The following is a 17,332-nucleotide window of genomic DNA, read 5'->3' as shown; positions in this document are numbered from 1 at the left end:
CCAGCAAGCCCACTAGGGGGCAATGCTCTGCCATCTGGGATGTTGCTCTGTGGCTCAGCAACTGAGCTCTTTTTAGCACCTGAGGCGGAGGCCATGGAGCCATCCTCAGAGCCTGAGGTCAACTTGCTCCAAACAAGCCATGTACAGGAGGGGGAAGAGAGAAAGAAGCAAGAGGAAGCAGGTGGTAAAGCAGATGGGCGCCTCTCCTGTGTGCCCTGACTGGGACTCAAACCTGGGACATCGATACGCTGGGCCAACACTCTATCACTCAGCCAACTGGCCAGGGTTGAAATGCAAATACTCTAATACATGTCTTTGTGTGGCAGGATCATGGACAGCTTTCTTTCTAAAATGAGCATAATATGGGGTTAGGGGAACACCCGACCTTGACAGTATGAGCCAAAAATCTGAATTCACTCTCCACAGTGGCATACAGTGGCTGGGTTTCTTAGCCAGGTCCTCTAACAGCACCACCCATGCGATCTCCTCATATCTAAGCTTTACCAGCATACTCTGCAACATGACCCTTGCCTGTGAGATGGTTTCAGGTGTTTAGCATGGTCAAGTTTGCTATCTTCCATAGACATGACAAATGGAAGATGATGGTCACATCCAAGTGAATTTTAAGAACACACTGATGAGAGAAAGAGAAAGCTCCTCCTTCATTGTATGTAATACACAGCTGAATTCAATTATAACTGCTTCTTGACAATGCCTATGATGAACCAGAAGAGACTACTGACCTTGATTCATAGTAATAATTTTGCCTAAGAAATTTAAAATCGTAGAGAAAGCGTATTTAAGCTGCCTGTTTCCACGGATTAAAATGTGACATATACACACTGCCTCTTACAATGTAAAAACTGTGTAGCATCATTATCATTGATTCATTAACACAAAAAATAAAGCTGTGGCTAGGACAAAGATAAAGTGATTACCTGATAATCTGTGTGGCAATGAATCAGAATTCCTTTTCAGGAAAGTCTCATTAAAATTCTTTGGATTTGTTGCTCCAAAAAGACGATTCATTTCTTGTTTTAATACTGTCCTAACTGTATCATGTAAATCTTTACTTTCACACACTGCTGAACAAATTAAAAACAAACTCTATTAGCAGTCAGAAAGTCTGATAAAGTTTGTAGGAGTTAAAAAAGTATCTACTTGATGAAGTCAATGAGACAAAGCAATTATATACAAATACTAGACAAGTCTACTAATAATTAAACATTTAAAGAGCTTACCTATGTACATTTAAAGAATTTAATTTTAAATGTGTCAGAGTAATCAAAAGACTTTCTAAAGGCACTCAAAGACATTTCATTGACAAATGATTTCCAGAAAAGAACAGAAAACAAAGTACATGAGAAAAGATGTAGCTCCACAGCCTTATAAACTCATAGGTGTTGCTCCCAGCAACTTCAAGGAAAGTCTGCAAAGCAGGGACTTGATGGCACCTACCTGGTAAATAATGTCACAGCAAATAGTAGTGCTGAAGACAACAGAATTTGTCACACCATCTCCATTTTCTTCTATACTCAGTAAAGCATTACAAACTTACTGAGGTTATACGAAAACATGGCAACTTCACTGACCTTAATTTTCAGGGGTTATGTGAACTGAGCTGTCATTATATAATAACTCCAAAGGACTACCAAAGTACTTTCCTGCAATGATATTGCAGCCATCCTATTCCGAGGCCTTGGGATACAGGAATAGAAAGCTGACCCCTGCTCTCTGGAAGGTATCCTAGTTAAGCTTTGTTTCATTGCAGTCACAACTCAGAGATATTACAAGTTCAGTTCAAGACCACCGCAATAAAGTGAAGGTCACAATAAAGCAAATCACATGACTTTTTGGTTTCTTAGTACATATTAAAATTACATTTACACTAACTACATTGTAGTCTATTAAGTGTGCAATAGCATTAGGTCTAAAAAAAATTATACACACACACACACACACACACACCTTAATTAAAAAATATTTTATTGCTAAAAAATGCTAACCATCATCTGAGCCTGTTGAAAAAATGGTGCCAACAGACTTGCTCAACGCAGGGTTGACACAAACCTTCAATTTGAAGAAACACAGTATTTGCAAAGTACAACAAAGCAAACCACAAGAAAACAAGGTATGCCTGTATTATTTTGGTATACAGCCTGGACTTTGAGCCAGACAGACCTGGGTATGAATCTAGGATTGGACAAATCATAACCTCTCTGAACCTATTTTTTAATCTATAAAATTGAGGTGATTTCCACTAGAAGGATCAGTCAGGAAAGTCTAAATTTAAAAGAGCTAATTATATAACATAATAAATTATCATTACTATTTTTGTCACATTAAAAACGTAAGTACATTTTTCTTTGGTTAGGAAGTATGGTGGTGGCTTTCAATCTTTGCCTACAACCAGTATTTGTACTCTGATGAATATGTATTCTATATACATAAATTATGTGAAGCTAAAATTTCACAGAATACTGCTCCGTACTTTGTATAATGCATGCTGGTATTTTCTATTCTTTTTATTTTTGGTTTTCAAATGCTGGTAATGACCCACTATTTTTCTTTCATTGTCTCAACAATGTATCACTACCCTAAGTTTAAAAAACACTGAACTCTTGAGTAGTACATATCCAAGTAAGACATTCTACACATGATTAGTTACTGAATGACTGATACACCCTTTGTTGGTTAAACAGCATTTCATCTACCATTCCACAGAACTGGTGGTTCAAATAAACCAGCTACTTGTTAAAGAATTTAGTTTTACCATCACTGTGGTTGTACTTTCAACTTGGTTTAAAGGAATCCTATTGGAATAACAAAAATGCCCCAATTTTGTGTTTCTGTTTAAGTACACACCTGTTCTTAACAAAGCTATTAAGCAATCTACCCAACTTCCTGAAGGCTTTTTAAAGACACAGTGCATCTTCATCAATATGAACTATCACTGCTTTCATTACTTAAATTCAGTCAAAATAAGGAATCTCTTTGTAAATCTTTCTGACAATGTGAGCTGAATACCTGAAGAAATGGGAATAGCTAACATGCATTTTAATTTTTTGAAACTGTTGCAAGAAAATATTCATATGTTCATCAATCCACACATGCATTACAAGCAAATAAATTTAGAAATGCCACGTCTAATTCATATTTCAAAGAAAAGTCTTTAACACCTTGGCATTTATGTATTACTTTACTACCTTTCAGGAAAGAATTAATCATACAAAAACAAAGTGTGTATGTTACTTTAGAAATAGTTTATGTGCATTTCATCCTGAGAATGAACTTAAAACGATTTTCTAGCCTTAATTTTTTTATTATATCAAAATTTGTTTTAATACAAAAAAGAGACTAAAAAGAATCTTTATTCTCTCTAAATAATCAATTCCTTCTTCAAATCTGTATAATGTGGTTACATTATTTATTACTTTCTGAATTTAAAAAGACTGAGAAAAAAATTTCTATGATTCAGTTTCTCTAACAGATATTTCTTTGACATGCATAAATATAATTTAAATAAGGCTTTACTTTTCCTTAGAAAACAAAACAATGTTCTTAACTGGGACAATTTTTTAAAACAATGACTGGGATGCCTGGTTTAATTGCAGCATGTTTATAAAATGTATGGATTCATATGGGCCTGAGTATTTAACAATGAGCTAATTTAATAGTATTTCTAAATTCTGCAGGTTGTTCTATTAAAAATTCTATTCCTCTTTCTCCAGTCACCTAAAAAGCAAAACAACAACACTACTTGATTACAGGAGTACTTTATCTAAATCTAAAGCTCTTTTTTTCTCTTTTTAAAGTGGGAGGAGGGGAGATAAGACAGATTCCTCCATGTGCCCCAACTGGAATCCACCCGGCAACCCTCGTCTGGGGCCGACACTTGAACCAATCGAGACACTGGCTGAGAGAAGAGAAGAGAGAGAGAAGAGGGAGAGGGAGGGGAAGAAAAGCAGATGGTCACTTCTGTGTGCCCTGACTGGGGATTGAACCCAGGACGTCTGCATGCTGGGTCAACATTCTATCGACTGAGCCAACTAGACAGAGCAATTTAAAGTTCTTGTAGTTGAAAGAACAATATGAAAACCTGGGCTCTCAAGCCTGCTTCATTATTAATTATATTACTTTGAATAACTAATTTAATCTTTAATGATCCCACATTTCTCAATTATAAAATGAGACAATTAGCATAAAATTCTACCTTTCGTTCTCTAGAATTCTGTAGTTCTACTTCACATTAAAACTAAAGTGTGGCCTGACCAGGAGGTAGTACAGTGGATAGAACATCGGACTGGGATGCGGAGGACCCAGGTTCGAGACCCTAAGGTCGCCAGCCTGAGCACGGGCTCATCTGGTTTGAGCAAAGCTCACCAGCTTGGACCCAAGGTCGCTGGCTTGAGCAAGGGGTTACTCGGTCTGCTGAAGACCCACGGTCAAGGCACATATGAGAAAGCCATCAATGAACTAAGGTGTCACAACGAAAAACGAATGATTGATGCTTCTCATCTCTCTCCATTCCTGTCTGTCTGTCCCTATCTATCCCTCTCTCAGTAAAAAACAAACAAACAAAAAAAAAACTAATGTATGGGCTCCTCTCAAAATATCTGAATAGTACAATGATTGTTTTTAAGTTCTTTTAAACCTATATTTAGCAACAAAAATTTTATGACTCAAAGATTTGTACTAAAGACAGATAAATAAGGAAATAAACAGTCAATTTCAAAGAGATTCTTCAATTTTAGAAAAATTTACTAAGAAGTTTTAACATAATAAAACTTCAACTTACATGTAACTTTTTACAAATAGGAATAAAGATGATTTTAGACTGAACAAGTCTATGTCAAGATTAGGTAACATTTCTAGCCTTAAAAAAATAAAGACCTCCAACACAAAGACAAAAACCCTGTTTTCCTCAGTTGATTTAATACACATCATCTTTAAAATGACTGAGTTTACGATAAACTTTCAAAGATCATGTACACAATCACTATCAGCTATTGTAATGAAATACTTAAGAAATGAAAAACAAAACATACCAGTACTAAAGAGTCGGATCATACACTCATGAAGCCAGGGATGACTAGAATCAATAGCAAATGCCCTCTTTACTGATTGTAGCATCAAAAGAAACTTTTCTATAAAAAGAAAAAGTAAGATATATTTTTACCATTTAATGAAATAAGATGCCCTCCTTTGGAGGACTAAGACCTTACAAATAGAAAAACTTGAGTCAAGCACATCTGAACTACAAAACATACAACCGAGGCAAATGATTTCCTCAGATCAGCAACATCAGCTACTATTTTCCACACAATGTTCTTTAAGAAAAAAAGGTTTTATGAATTGTAAAATATTTAGATCACATACCACAACATTTGAACTAATGCCATATAAACAAAGAAACAAATCTGAAGCCATTTCATTTCCTAGCCTCCTTGAATCAGAATAAAGGAATTTTCCTCACTACTTAGAAAACTTCATTGTTTATATGCTTAAACTATCTCCTTTCTTGTGTTTCTTGATGTGTGAAATGGTTTGCCTCCCATCGGACTGTTCATCTCCTGTCAATTCCTGGCTCTTCTTTCCCCTTGAAAGTCCGAGTTGTCAGTGATGTTCTAACCTGTCCCTAAGCCGCCCCCACTCACATCTCCCATGCCCCACGCTTCAGCAGCGCTTCCCCCTGCTAAATGGAAATATGCACCAGAACACTCACTGCACTTTTATTATCTAAGACTCTCTTTGTCAAGACTTCTCCAATTTGGTACCATCTTCCAAATATTGAAATTCAAACTGCAGGCTTCTCTGACATTTTCTTTTCCCTTACCCTCAACACTTAGAAAACTAAAAGCCCTGCCATGCCCTTTGTCACAAGCCACACCACTTCACTGCAGTGGACTGCCCATGCTGACAGCTGCACAGGTCAGAGCACAGCCAACGCCCACTGAGCGGAGTTACACTGCCCTTCCTCACTGTAAGCAGAACAGCTTTAGTATTTTATACTTTGGGACTGACTTGAGAGTATTTGCTTAAAAGGGGAATTGTCGTTAACTATTAGAAGTATAAAATTACTGGACTATTTATTAAACTTATTAAATTACAACACAATTACTGTGGAAGATAGTAAATATAGTAGAAAATATTTTATTCAAATTCCACCAATAGATACATCTCTGTTACCTTTTGATTTACTTTTTCCTGGCTACCTTTCTTTTTACATACCCATCTAAATATCTTATTAAAATGAAAATTGAGCTCTAGTTTTGTGTCCTATTTTCAAACAATGTTATAGGGTAACCTCTCCCCCACATTATAAATTACTTTTGATGAACATGATTTTTAATGGATACTCTATAAAGGTACCTTGTTTTCCCAATTTCTTTTAACAGTTATACACTGTAGAGACAACCTTCTATCAGATCTTACTAACCAGTTTTTTTCTTCCCTTCAATATTTATATTATGCATATATTAATAAACTTATATTAATTATATCAATGATAAATTATAACTTTAATAAGTTATAAATATAAATTACATTAATGATAAACTTTTTTTCAATGACCCACTTATATTACACAAACCGAATACTATAAAATCTTAGTACATACAATATAGCCAAAAACCCGCATTTACAGTTTACCTGGCTCAGGCAATACAGCCAACCTCAACATTATTTACACACGCTTGTGTTTTCTTAACAAAGCCTTTTCCATTCTATGCATTTTTTCTTTTAGAAATGATTCATCCTACAAGATACACCTCAAACATCACATCTTCTCTATTTTTAACAGTAGCTAATAAATAGCTAACCTTTATTAACGCTTACTGTGTACCAGACACTATTCTAAGCTCCACTTGTATTAACTAATTTTATCCACACACATAGTAGTTATTGTATCTGACACTAATCCTAGTTATATATGTACACCTATGGTTGACTTTAATGTCCTAGAAGAAATAATGGTATCATTGTACTTCTCCACAACATTCTGTGCATAGCAGGCATTTCTGTGAGAAAGCTGAATTGGCATTTTCCAAAAAATCCTACAGTGGTGAAGCTACTGGAGGTGGGAGACTCTGTAAGAAATATAGTGATCAGTGTTATCAGGGCCACTATACCCTAATTGCCTACCTTTCCTAAAGTAAATCTCAAAGGCAAAAAGATGAGTTTCTATCTTGTTCTTCACCAAGTTCTTCAACGGTGTTAAAAATTTAATAGCTTCTTCCAATGGAGTTTCAACCTAACAAAAATAAAAGATATTATACAAATGGAACCAAGATTTTGGGGGGATGTGTTTTTACTCTCACTATGAAACACTTTAAAAAATCACTTACCCATCACTCAGAAATTAACAGTCATATTTTAAATTACCACAATCTAGAGAAGGGAGACTTTTGAACTCTAGAACTCTTCACCGGCTTTTAACCATAGAGATTACATTATCCCTTGATAGAAACTATCCCACAAGTAAGGAAGAAGATACAAGAGACCCAGAGAAAGGAAGTGAGAAATAGTAAGATAGCCAAGGGGAAGGGGGTGAAGGTGAGGGGCGAGGTGGGGAGAGACAGAGGGGAGATGTGAAATAGAATAAGAGGAGCAAGAAGAAAACTGTAGAGAACATTACAGAATGAGTGAATGTCGTTTTTTTTTAAATTCAGGTTTGATCCCCAGAAAGGGCACATATAAGAAGCAACCGATGACAGCAGGAATAAGTGGAACAACAAATTGATATATGTCTCTCTCTCTCTCTCCTTCTCCTCCTTCCTCTCTCTCCAAAAATCAATACATTCAAAAAATTTAAAAATAAGTACAAGAAGTCCCGGGTTCGATTCCCGGCCAGGGCACACAGGAGAAGCGTCCATCTGCTTCTCCACCCCTCCCCCTCTCCTTCCTCTCTGTCTCTCTCTTCCCCTCCCGCAGCCGAGGCTCCATTGGAGCAAAGATGGCCCGGGCGCTGGGGATGGCTCCTTGGCCTCTGCCCCAGGCGCTGGAGTGGCTCTGGTCGCAACAGAGCGAAGCCCCAGAGGGGCAGAGCATTGCCCCTGGTGGGCGTGCTGGGTGGATCCCAGTCGGGGGCATGCGGGAGTCTGTCTGACTGTCTCTCCCTGTTTCCAGCTTCAGAAAAATACAAAAAATAAAATAAAATAATAAGTACAATATCCATTCTGTTTTGCTTTGTTCCACTACTAATTCTATAAAAATCCATATTGTTCAAATGTCATATTAGTGGTGAGATGGCATTTGAAAAGATTTATATTTATAGAACTCTGTCTCTATCATCTTTTAGTAATCATATTATGTCACTACATACTTATTATCATTACTGGGCAGGTATAATGTTTAGTATATAATTGTGCTACTGTTAAAACCTAAATGGAGCACTGAGATAAGACAGCTCTCTGTAGACTGGGGTGGGGGTAGAGAACAACACCTTATCTACCAGAAGGGCACTGAACATCTGGGTTCTGTATTTGTCTTCTCTCATCATAGAGGCAGTAACAAATTATCTTCAATGGAATATGGATCTGCCCTATCTCCCAGCGTGCACCTGCCAGTACAGTAATTGTAGACTGGCTATACACAGTAACACTGACTGGCCAAGAAAATTATTTCACAGCATTTAAAAGAAAAAAGTGAAGCAATGAAGTGTTATCTATGGGATTTCCCTTGTACTAGTATGTAAAGCAGCTGACGTTATTCTGAAGGATACATGCTCTAAACCAGAAATCATAAATGGCACTGCTACTCTCACAGCTGTAGACACCAAGAGGCAGAGGAAACGGGCCTTCCTCACACATTTGTCAGTATTTTACTTATTCCCAGAACTGTAAGCCTTACTGAGATGGAATTTATGGTATCTAGTGGAGAAACGTCTACCAGGAAAGGTAAAGAACTGGGAACTGAAAGTGCCACCATCTATATTAAGCTTTTCTTTAGGGTCTAGACTGAAACGAGGGTCTTAGAAAAGGCAGCTATTAAAATATGAACACAAGGAACATAGGGAAGTTGAAGCAATTCAAGCATTATGCTAACTGGGATCATCTCATACTCAGTTAGGGTCCGACACTCACTGAGTGAAGTAATGATGGACTCGCCAGCATTATACACTCTTCTGTCTCTCAAAAAAAAACACCACACATCCAGTCATAAAGATTGAAACTTACTTAAATAAATGTGGGATGGAACTGTACTGATGAGCAATATCAGACATTCACAAGGGCAGCTTTAAGCATATTAATTTATAAACTAACCTGACATCTAATCCTAAAATGTGCTGTGTAGGAATATATCTCCCTACACTCTGAGCACAACAACATAAAGTTTAAAACTATCAAACCCTATACAGGCAGAATACTGAAGAAGCACTATCCTCATGTGCGCGCACACCATAGGGAAGAGAAACCCGGTGGAGGTGAACACTGAGTGGAGGCAAGCAGGGTCACCGGAGGGCGGCGCAGGAGGGAACCAGAGACACCAACTACTGCCTCGTGGGAAGTGGGAGAAACACGGCGTCCACCAAGACTTCCTATTTCATCCTCTAGTACCTGAGTATTAAACTCAATAACTAAACCTCTTCCTATTCTCCTCTCCTCCTCCTTCACTGGAACTGCTAACCTAGTAATGCTTTTATTTGTGTCATATATATTATCCTGAACTGGAGACACTAAACTTACCATTTACCACATGGAAGAATGTTGAAATATAGGGTCATAAAAATCCAAGTAGAGAGTATAGGCTCAGGCTTGGCAGGCAGCTTTTATTTTTATTTATTTATTTTAGATTTTATTAATTTTAAAGAGAGGAGACAGAGAGAGAGAAAGAAGGGAGGGAGGAGCAGAAAGCACCAACTCCCATATGTGCCTTAAGCAGGGAAGCCCGGGGTTTTGAACCGGCGTCCTCAGTGTTCCAAGTTGATGCTTTTACCCACACTGAGCCACCGCAGGTCAGGCTTGGCAGGCAGCTTTTAAAGTGACCTATAATGCCCCCTCTGGTTCCGATGGCCTGATATTATTTGGCACTGCTATCACATTAAGGATATGGGTAAATGTGGACAATATCAGATGGGGGGCATCTGGAGGCAGTTATCCTATGAAGAGTGTTGTGTACCTGACAAGAACAGTGTACATTGAAGAGCAGTCCATGAAACTGGGTGCCTGCCACTAGGCTTCTTCCAAATAAAGCGCTTTCTGTCAGCATTATTTTGTCCTGAGACTCTATAACCCTCTAGCTTCGAAGACCACACTACAACTTATATTTGGCCCTAAAGCAGCAATTACAGTCCTGACACAAGGAAAACTCAATAGTCTATAGGAAGCCTGGTATAGAACTCTGCTCTGGGGGGTACTCAGTTCAAACAGATTCTCTCCATTAAGAACTATAATGCAAGACATGAAGAAGAGTTATGCGCCGCCTCCCAAAAAGTCATTAAGGAAAGTCCTGGTAGAGAGAAAGCAAGCAGAAAGAAGAATGGGGCAGGCAGATAGTTACAGTAGTGGAGTGCTAATGAAGAAAGCTGAGGTATAAAGATGGAAGGTCCCTTCAGCTGACATCAGCCCTGAATAACTGCAACTCTCCCTAATGCCTAAAATGTCCTGTCCATTTCCTGTGCCTACTCACTTCCTTTTATATTCTTCCAAAAAACTCCCCAAAATAATAAAAAGGTAGTATCTTTGTTCCCAGAAAATATACATCTGAAAAGATGTCAATACATCCTTGTGAAATTCACGCTAGATTTCTCTATGGTTCTTAAATGCAACAAGCTATGAGATATTACCATCCATCCTCTCCGGTATAATTCTAAACCACTTTCCACTATTTGTTAGGTATTATAATTTTCCTTAGTTATAAAGTATTCAGTGATTTTTGAATCTTCAGTTACTAGTAAGACTAAAATCAAACCCTAAGACAATGTCCTTATAATTATATTGAATTAACATGATAAATTATGCAATTATTTTTACATGGAGGAGAAGGATGTTAAGGGCCAGAAGAGAAACTGCATAGGTGTACTATTAATAAAAATGGTTCATGTGACAATACCTTATCTTGGTTTCAGCTTAAGCTATTAGGTTTATATAGCAAAATCCAATAAAAAAAATATTGTCAACTAAAAACATGGGTAAGTAAAAGACACACACATAGAACTCACTTAACAAAGGAGCCCCTATATAAAAAACTTGCCTAGATATAAAAACATGCATGTTACCACTTATAATAAACACTACATTATTTACATATACATTTTCTCTACCTCTTAACATCTCTGCTAGTAAGGATTTTTTCTAGTCCCATTTTATAGATGAGAAAAACATCAGAGAGGTTAGACACAGTGTCCAAGACACATAGCAAAGTGTAAGAACTGATACGTAAACCCAGATCAGAATGACTCAAAAGCCAAAACTTCCTACTACACCACACTCCTACTCTTGGATCAGGATCGTTATTTCACATCTTAAACGTAATCAAGAAAAACTAAGAAGACAAAAATTAAAAATTTTCGTTCTAAAGTCGATAATTACACTGGTTGAATAAGATAATATAACATGACAATAGCTGGTGATGAAAGTTCACTCAATTGTGCGAACACTACTATCAATTACCTTGGCTAATTTCTCCGGGATAAGTTCTTCTTTTGGACCTCCAATTTCCTCGTCATCATCATCCTTCTTCTTTTTCTGATTCCTCTGCTGCTTTTCTTTTTCTGCATTTTTTTTCTCTTCTTCTATCTGGGCTTTCTTTTGAGCTCTTCTTTGTTTATTACGTAGCTTCTTTAGTTCTTTGTCAGACATGTTTGCTGTAGGCAGTAAGTTTTAGTTAATAAAATTATAAGCATGTTAATCAGATTATTAATGATCAATTATAGTAGTAATGTTTAGTAAACATTCCCATACAAACTCCCATAAAAAGATACACATGTTCATTAAGGTGCATCTAGCCCTTCACCAATTTCACATTTGATAGAAAGCCTTGTAACATTTTTTGAAAAGATATACTTTGCCCCACCATGCTTTTCACAAAACTTGGTGTATTACATCTGTTTGTGATTTAAACTGTGAGCAACTGGATGAAAGAGACCATGTCTTACTTTGTAATCATTGTATTCTCAGGGCCTAGGAGCATACCAAAACACACAAAAAACACTATTTGTTGATGATATAATGAAAATTAACATCCTTTACGGTATAAACCATGAGATGTCTGAAAAGACAGACTAGAAATTGAGATACCATACCCACAACTGACCATATTACATTCTCACAGTTCAGTTCATCATAAAGTTGGCATTTTAAATGAATGGGCAATATGACAACCTAGCTAATATATGGTGTCAAGGAGTCTATTTGGGCGTAAAAAAAGGCCATTCTCCATCTCATATCATATACAAAGATCAATTCCAGATGATTAAAGAGTCAAATATAAAAATAACAAAACAAATATTGAGAAAACAAAATATACTTATAAATATATTTTAAATTTTGTAGAAAAGCACTAAGCAAAACCCAGAGCCATTAAAAACTAAAAAAAAAAAAAAAATCTCATAAAAACTGTTCACATAATTAAAGATACCCACTATAATATAGGCTAAGACCTAGATGACAGGAAGAAAATATCTGCAATATATAAGCAAGGACTAGAGTCCTGAACAAGTACAGAACTTGTACAAATCAAGAAGCTTAAAAATATAAGAGGCAAAACACATGAACAGCCAATTCAAAGAAATCCGAAGGCCGCATGAAAGCTATGCAGATGCTCCATCCTTAAAAATCCAGAAACTAGGAATTAGATATTTTCCCCAAAATAACAAAAAAGGATGAATAATTTTCTTTCTTTCTTTTTTCTTTTTGTAATTTTTTAAAGATTTTATTCATTTTAGAAGAAGGGGAGGAGAGCAGGAAGCATCAACTCCCATATGTGCCTTGACCAGGCAAGCCCAGGGTTTCGAACCAGCAACCTCAGAGTTCCAGGTTGAAGCTTTATCCACTGCGCCACCACAAGTCAGGCGAATAATTTTCAGTGTTAGCAATAAAGTAAAATAAACACAATCTCAACAGTGTTGGTGGCAATAAAAACTGAATTTTTATGGAAAGCAATTAAACAGTTTCAAGTTTCCTTTGACCTAACAAGTAGCAGTTCTAACAGTCCCTGCTAAGCAAATATGTGCCTGATGATGTACAAGGACATTTACTACAGCACTGTTACAGTGGGAAAAAAATCCACAGATTCCTACATAGCCATGGAAATGATTAATGAAGACAACAAGCTGCATTCAGACATAAAGAATTACTATGAAATGAAGTTGAAGTTGCAGAACACTACATATGTTATTCAATTTATTGGCTTAAAAATAAAACAACTACAAATAACCCCCCTGAAATGTGTGTAAAGTATTTTACACATAAGACTCTGAAAATTCACTGGGGAACAATTTTTTTTTCATATTCTGTTGCAAGAGGTTTTAGAACTGTTTCTATATATTTCTGCATTGCTGATTCCAAATCTGAAATCAGTTTTTTTGGGTGCATGCTCTAGTTTTTATGCAATTCTAATTTCTTTTTGTTAATGGCATGCATTGGTTTTTTTGTGTTTTTTTTTTTAAACAGAGACAGAGAGTCAGAGGGATAGACTGGGACAGACAGGAAAGGAGAGATGAGAAGCATGAATCATTAGTTTTTCGTTGCGCATTGCGACACCTTAGTTGTTCATTGATTGCTTTCTCATATGTGCCTTGACCATGGGCCTTCAGCAGACCAAGTAACCCCTTGCTCAAGCCAGTGACCTTGGGTCCAAGCTGGTGAGCTTTTGCTCAAACCAGATGAGCCCGCGCTCAAGCTGACGCCCTCGGGGTCTCGAACCTGGGTCCTCGGTTCTTCCCAGTCCGAAGCTCTATCCAATGCGCCATCACCTGGTCAGGCAGCATGCATTGCTTTTTAAATTGGAGTTAAAGGGCAACAACTCTTGGATTGAACATAACCACTAGGCAATTAATGTTTTACAGACATCACTTTTACATAATTGTAGTTGTTTTTAAATGTAAAAAATTATTATCCGATAAAAACACCCTATTTGTCTTAAGATTGAATCATGGCTTCTTCGAGTAGGCGTATATGTAAGAATAGTCCTGACACCTTCTGTTATATATGTAGCTGTTACACACTTCGATGTCAAAGGCGCAATATTTCCTCATTTGTGACGTGCATATATTGCCTATTTTCAAGTTCCCCTTGGCAATCAAGACAAGAATTGGGCTCCTCATATTGTGTGTCATAATTGTGAGGAAATGTTTCATGACTGGACAAAAGGAAAATGCAAAGGAATGCCTTTTGGTATTCCCATGGTTTGGCGTGAACCTAAGGACCACAGCAGTGACTGTTATTTCTGTCTGATCCATACAAAGGGCATCGACAAGAAAAAACGGCATATGATCACATATCCTAATATTCCTTCAGCAATACGACCTCTCCCACACTCTGAGACACTCCCAGTTCCAGTTTTCAATGGTTTTATTTCTTCTAAGGACGAAGAAAGTGAACATGGTGGTAGCGTATTTTGATAAGATGCATGAGGAAATGGTTGTAGAATCTGAAGGGTCTTCTAATGCCAAGCAGTCATTAACCCCTCAGCAGTTTAGCCAACCCGAATTGAATGACTTAGTAAGAATAACATAAAAATTGTCCTCGACTTTCTGAAGTATGAGGAGCACAACTGGATCATTTGTGTGGATCTTAAAATGGTAAGTTTCCTGCTAGAACAACAAGAGATGTTTCACAAAGTATCTTTGCTTTCTGTTTGTGGGACAGCCGAGTTCAGGAGAAACACTGGACACAGAAGGAATGGCCGAAACGTGAAGCTCTGGAAGTAGGGATGCAAACTATTGTGAATGAACCTGTAGTTAATCGCGACAGGATCATTTTCCCCCCACTTCACATCAAACCTGGCTTAATGAAGCAGTTTGTTCAGGCTTTGAATAGAGAAAGTGAATGCTTTCAACATATTATTTCGCTTTTCTTGCCTTGTCTTTCGAGAAGATAAAAGCAGGTATATTCGATGGACCTCAAATTCGAACCCTCATACGTGACGAAGAAATTACCAGGAAGATGAATAAGGAGGAGAAAGCAGCATGGCAGTCTTTTGTGGCAGTTACAGAGAACTTCCTTGGCAACAAAAAAAACAGAAAACTATGAACTTCTGGTTCAAAGGATGCTGTTGGCTTTCCGCGACATTGGATGTAACATGAGCATTAAGATTCACTTCCTGAACAGTCACCTTGATAAGTTTCCCAGAAAATCTTGGAGCTGTTAGTGATGAGCAACTACTGCTGGAGCATCAAACGAGACTGTCCTCAACAAGTACACAAACGTAAGAGCTACAAACGCAAATTTTTGCCTGAATAGAATTTAAATAAGTTTTGTGCAAATTTTATGATTAAAATAAGTGTTTTAATATGTTCTATTTCGAAATTGTAGACAAATTCTTTTTTTTTTGACAAATTCTGATGCAATCATATCTTTTAGTGTATCAGTGTATTTACTGCATTATATAAATTATTATATTTTCACAAAGATGATGCCCAAGACATTCTACTTCCTATGTTAAACTAAATGTTGAAAATTTTACAAGATGAAAACCTAAAATCTTGAATTGCAAAACTATAGCTTACAGAGAAAAACTAATGTCAGATTTGAGATCAGCGCACTCGAATTAGGTAAGAACAAGTGTTTTTGTGGATGCAACAAAAATTTTGTTCCCCAGTGTTATTATTGTGTACAAAGAAAATTGAACATTTCATAGAGATAACCTTTTGAAAGGAGCAAGCCGTTGGGTAGGAGAAAAGTAAATGGAGACTTTCCCTTCTGTTAGGTATCTTTCTGAATTGTTTCAGCTTTGTATAATTAAGAGTTGTGCATTATTTCTGCACCATGAGGAAGAGGGTAAGACAAAGTGTGAACAAAAAGGTAAACAAAAATAAGCCAGAGGATCTCAGCTTCAACTGTCAATTGTCCTACAGAATCTTACTGGCCATTTTCTTTAACTTAAAAAAACGACACAGACAGATTCAAGTGAAATTTGTAAAAGAGTTTCAGTGTGTGACCTTAGAAAATTCTAAACTGTTCTTAGCTAAGAAGTAAAATTTAATAATGAATTAACAACAACAAAAAAAAAATTCAAAAGTGTGTTTAGCAGGAAGGAAACACAAAGCAAACAACCATGACATCAGAAGAGGAATGAATTTAGGACTGAAGAAAGATTTGACACACTTTTTATGCCCTCACTCTTCTAACATTTTTGCTACATATTTGGATGCACAATTAATTGATATCCTTCTACATGCCCAGATAACTTTCATTCTGAGATTATTTCCCAAATAATCATCTAAGGAAGATTTCTCTTTATATACCCTGACACCCTGGTATAAAAAAGGCATGTTAAAAACTGGTCAAGCCCTGGCCAGTTGGCTCAGCGGTAGAGCGTCGGCCTGGCACGCGGGGGGACCCGGGTTCGATTCCCGCCCATTTGCTTCTCCACCCCCCACCCTCTCCTTCCTCTCTGTCTCTCTCTTCCCCTCCCGCAGCCAAGGCTCCATTGGAGCAAAGATGGCCTGGGCACTGGGGATGGCTCCTTGGCCTCTGCCCCAGGCGCTAGAGTGGCTCTGGTCGAGGCAGAGCAACGCCCCGGAGGGGCAGAGCATCGCCCCCTGGTGGGCAGAGCGTAGCCCCTGGTGGGCGTGCCGGGTGGATCCCGGTCGGGCTCATGCGGGAGTCTGTCTGACTGTCTCTCCCCGTTTCCAGCTTCAGAAAAATACAAAAAACAACAACAACAACAAAAAAACTGGTCAAGTGGTAAGTCACTGGGCAATTTTACTAGCTTAATTCCAAGCTGGCTTAATGTTCAAGGTGTATTCATCTATTAGTAGGTTAATTATAAATTATTATTCAAAAGAAGAATAACTACATATACTGACAGTCAACACTAATGTAGAATGCCAACGTTAATTATATAGTTAGCAATTTATAGTAATGGAGTTAGCAATTTACAGTATTGGATAAACCAGTTATTAAATGTAAAACTCATAAAATTCAACTTAAAAGCTAATTATCAGTTACAAATTAAATTCTTACTTAACTTTTGAAACTATAAAAAAACAGTACTTTTCTTTTGTCCCTTAGAGAAATTCACAAAATGACTGTTATCATTTTCTAAGCATGTATATAGTCATCCCTCAGTATCCTTGGGGAACTGGTTCCAGGATCAACCGAGATACCAAAATCCATGGTTGCTAAGTCTCTTATATAATGCAGTAGTATTTGAATGTAACTTGTAC

General features: G+C 37.3%; 1 protein-coding gene across 3 annotated transcripts in view; it reads right to left on the bottom strand.

The window, feature by feature from the left end:
* The window catches only part of NAA15 (N-alpha-acetyltransferase 15, NatA auxiliary subunit), a 72,580-nt gene that overhangs the window by 4,306 nt on the left and 50,942 nt on the right, over window positions 1-17,332 (bottom strand). For 2 of the 3 annotated variants that reach the window (XM_066385374.1, XM_066385357.1), the window contains 4 exons: window positions 11,613-11,806; window positions 7,144-7,252; window positions 5,049-5,147; window positions 939-1,085 (listed from right to left, as the gene is read on the bottom strand). In XM_066385374.1, the coding sequence (XP_066241471.1) occupies window positions 939-1,085; window positions 5,049-5,147; window positions 7,144-7,252; window positions 11,613-11,806 (549 nt within the window). The remainder of the gene's footprint in view (window positions 1-938; window positions 1,086-5,048; window positions 5,148-7,143; window positions 7,253-11,612; window positions 11,807-17,332) is intronic. The other variant, XM_066385365.1, reaches the window with a different exon arrangement.

This window comes from Saccopteryx leptura, chromosome 1, assembly GCF_036850995.1.
Source record: "Saccopteryx leptura isolate mSacLep1 chromosome 1, mSacLep1_pri_phased_curated, whole genome shotgun sequence".
Lineage (NCBI taxonomy): Eukaryota > Metazoa > Chordata > Mammalia > Chiroptera > Emballonuridae > Saccopteryx > Saccopteryx leptura.
The sequence above is the reverse complement of the archived record's forward strand: the minus strand, read 5'-3'. Positions and strand labels throughout refer to the sequence as shown.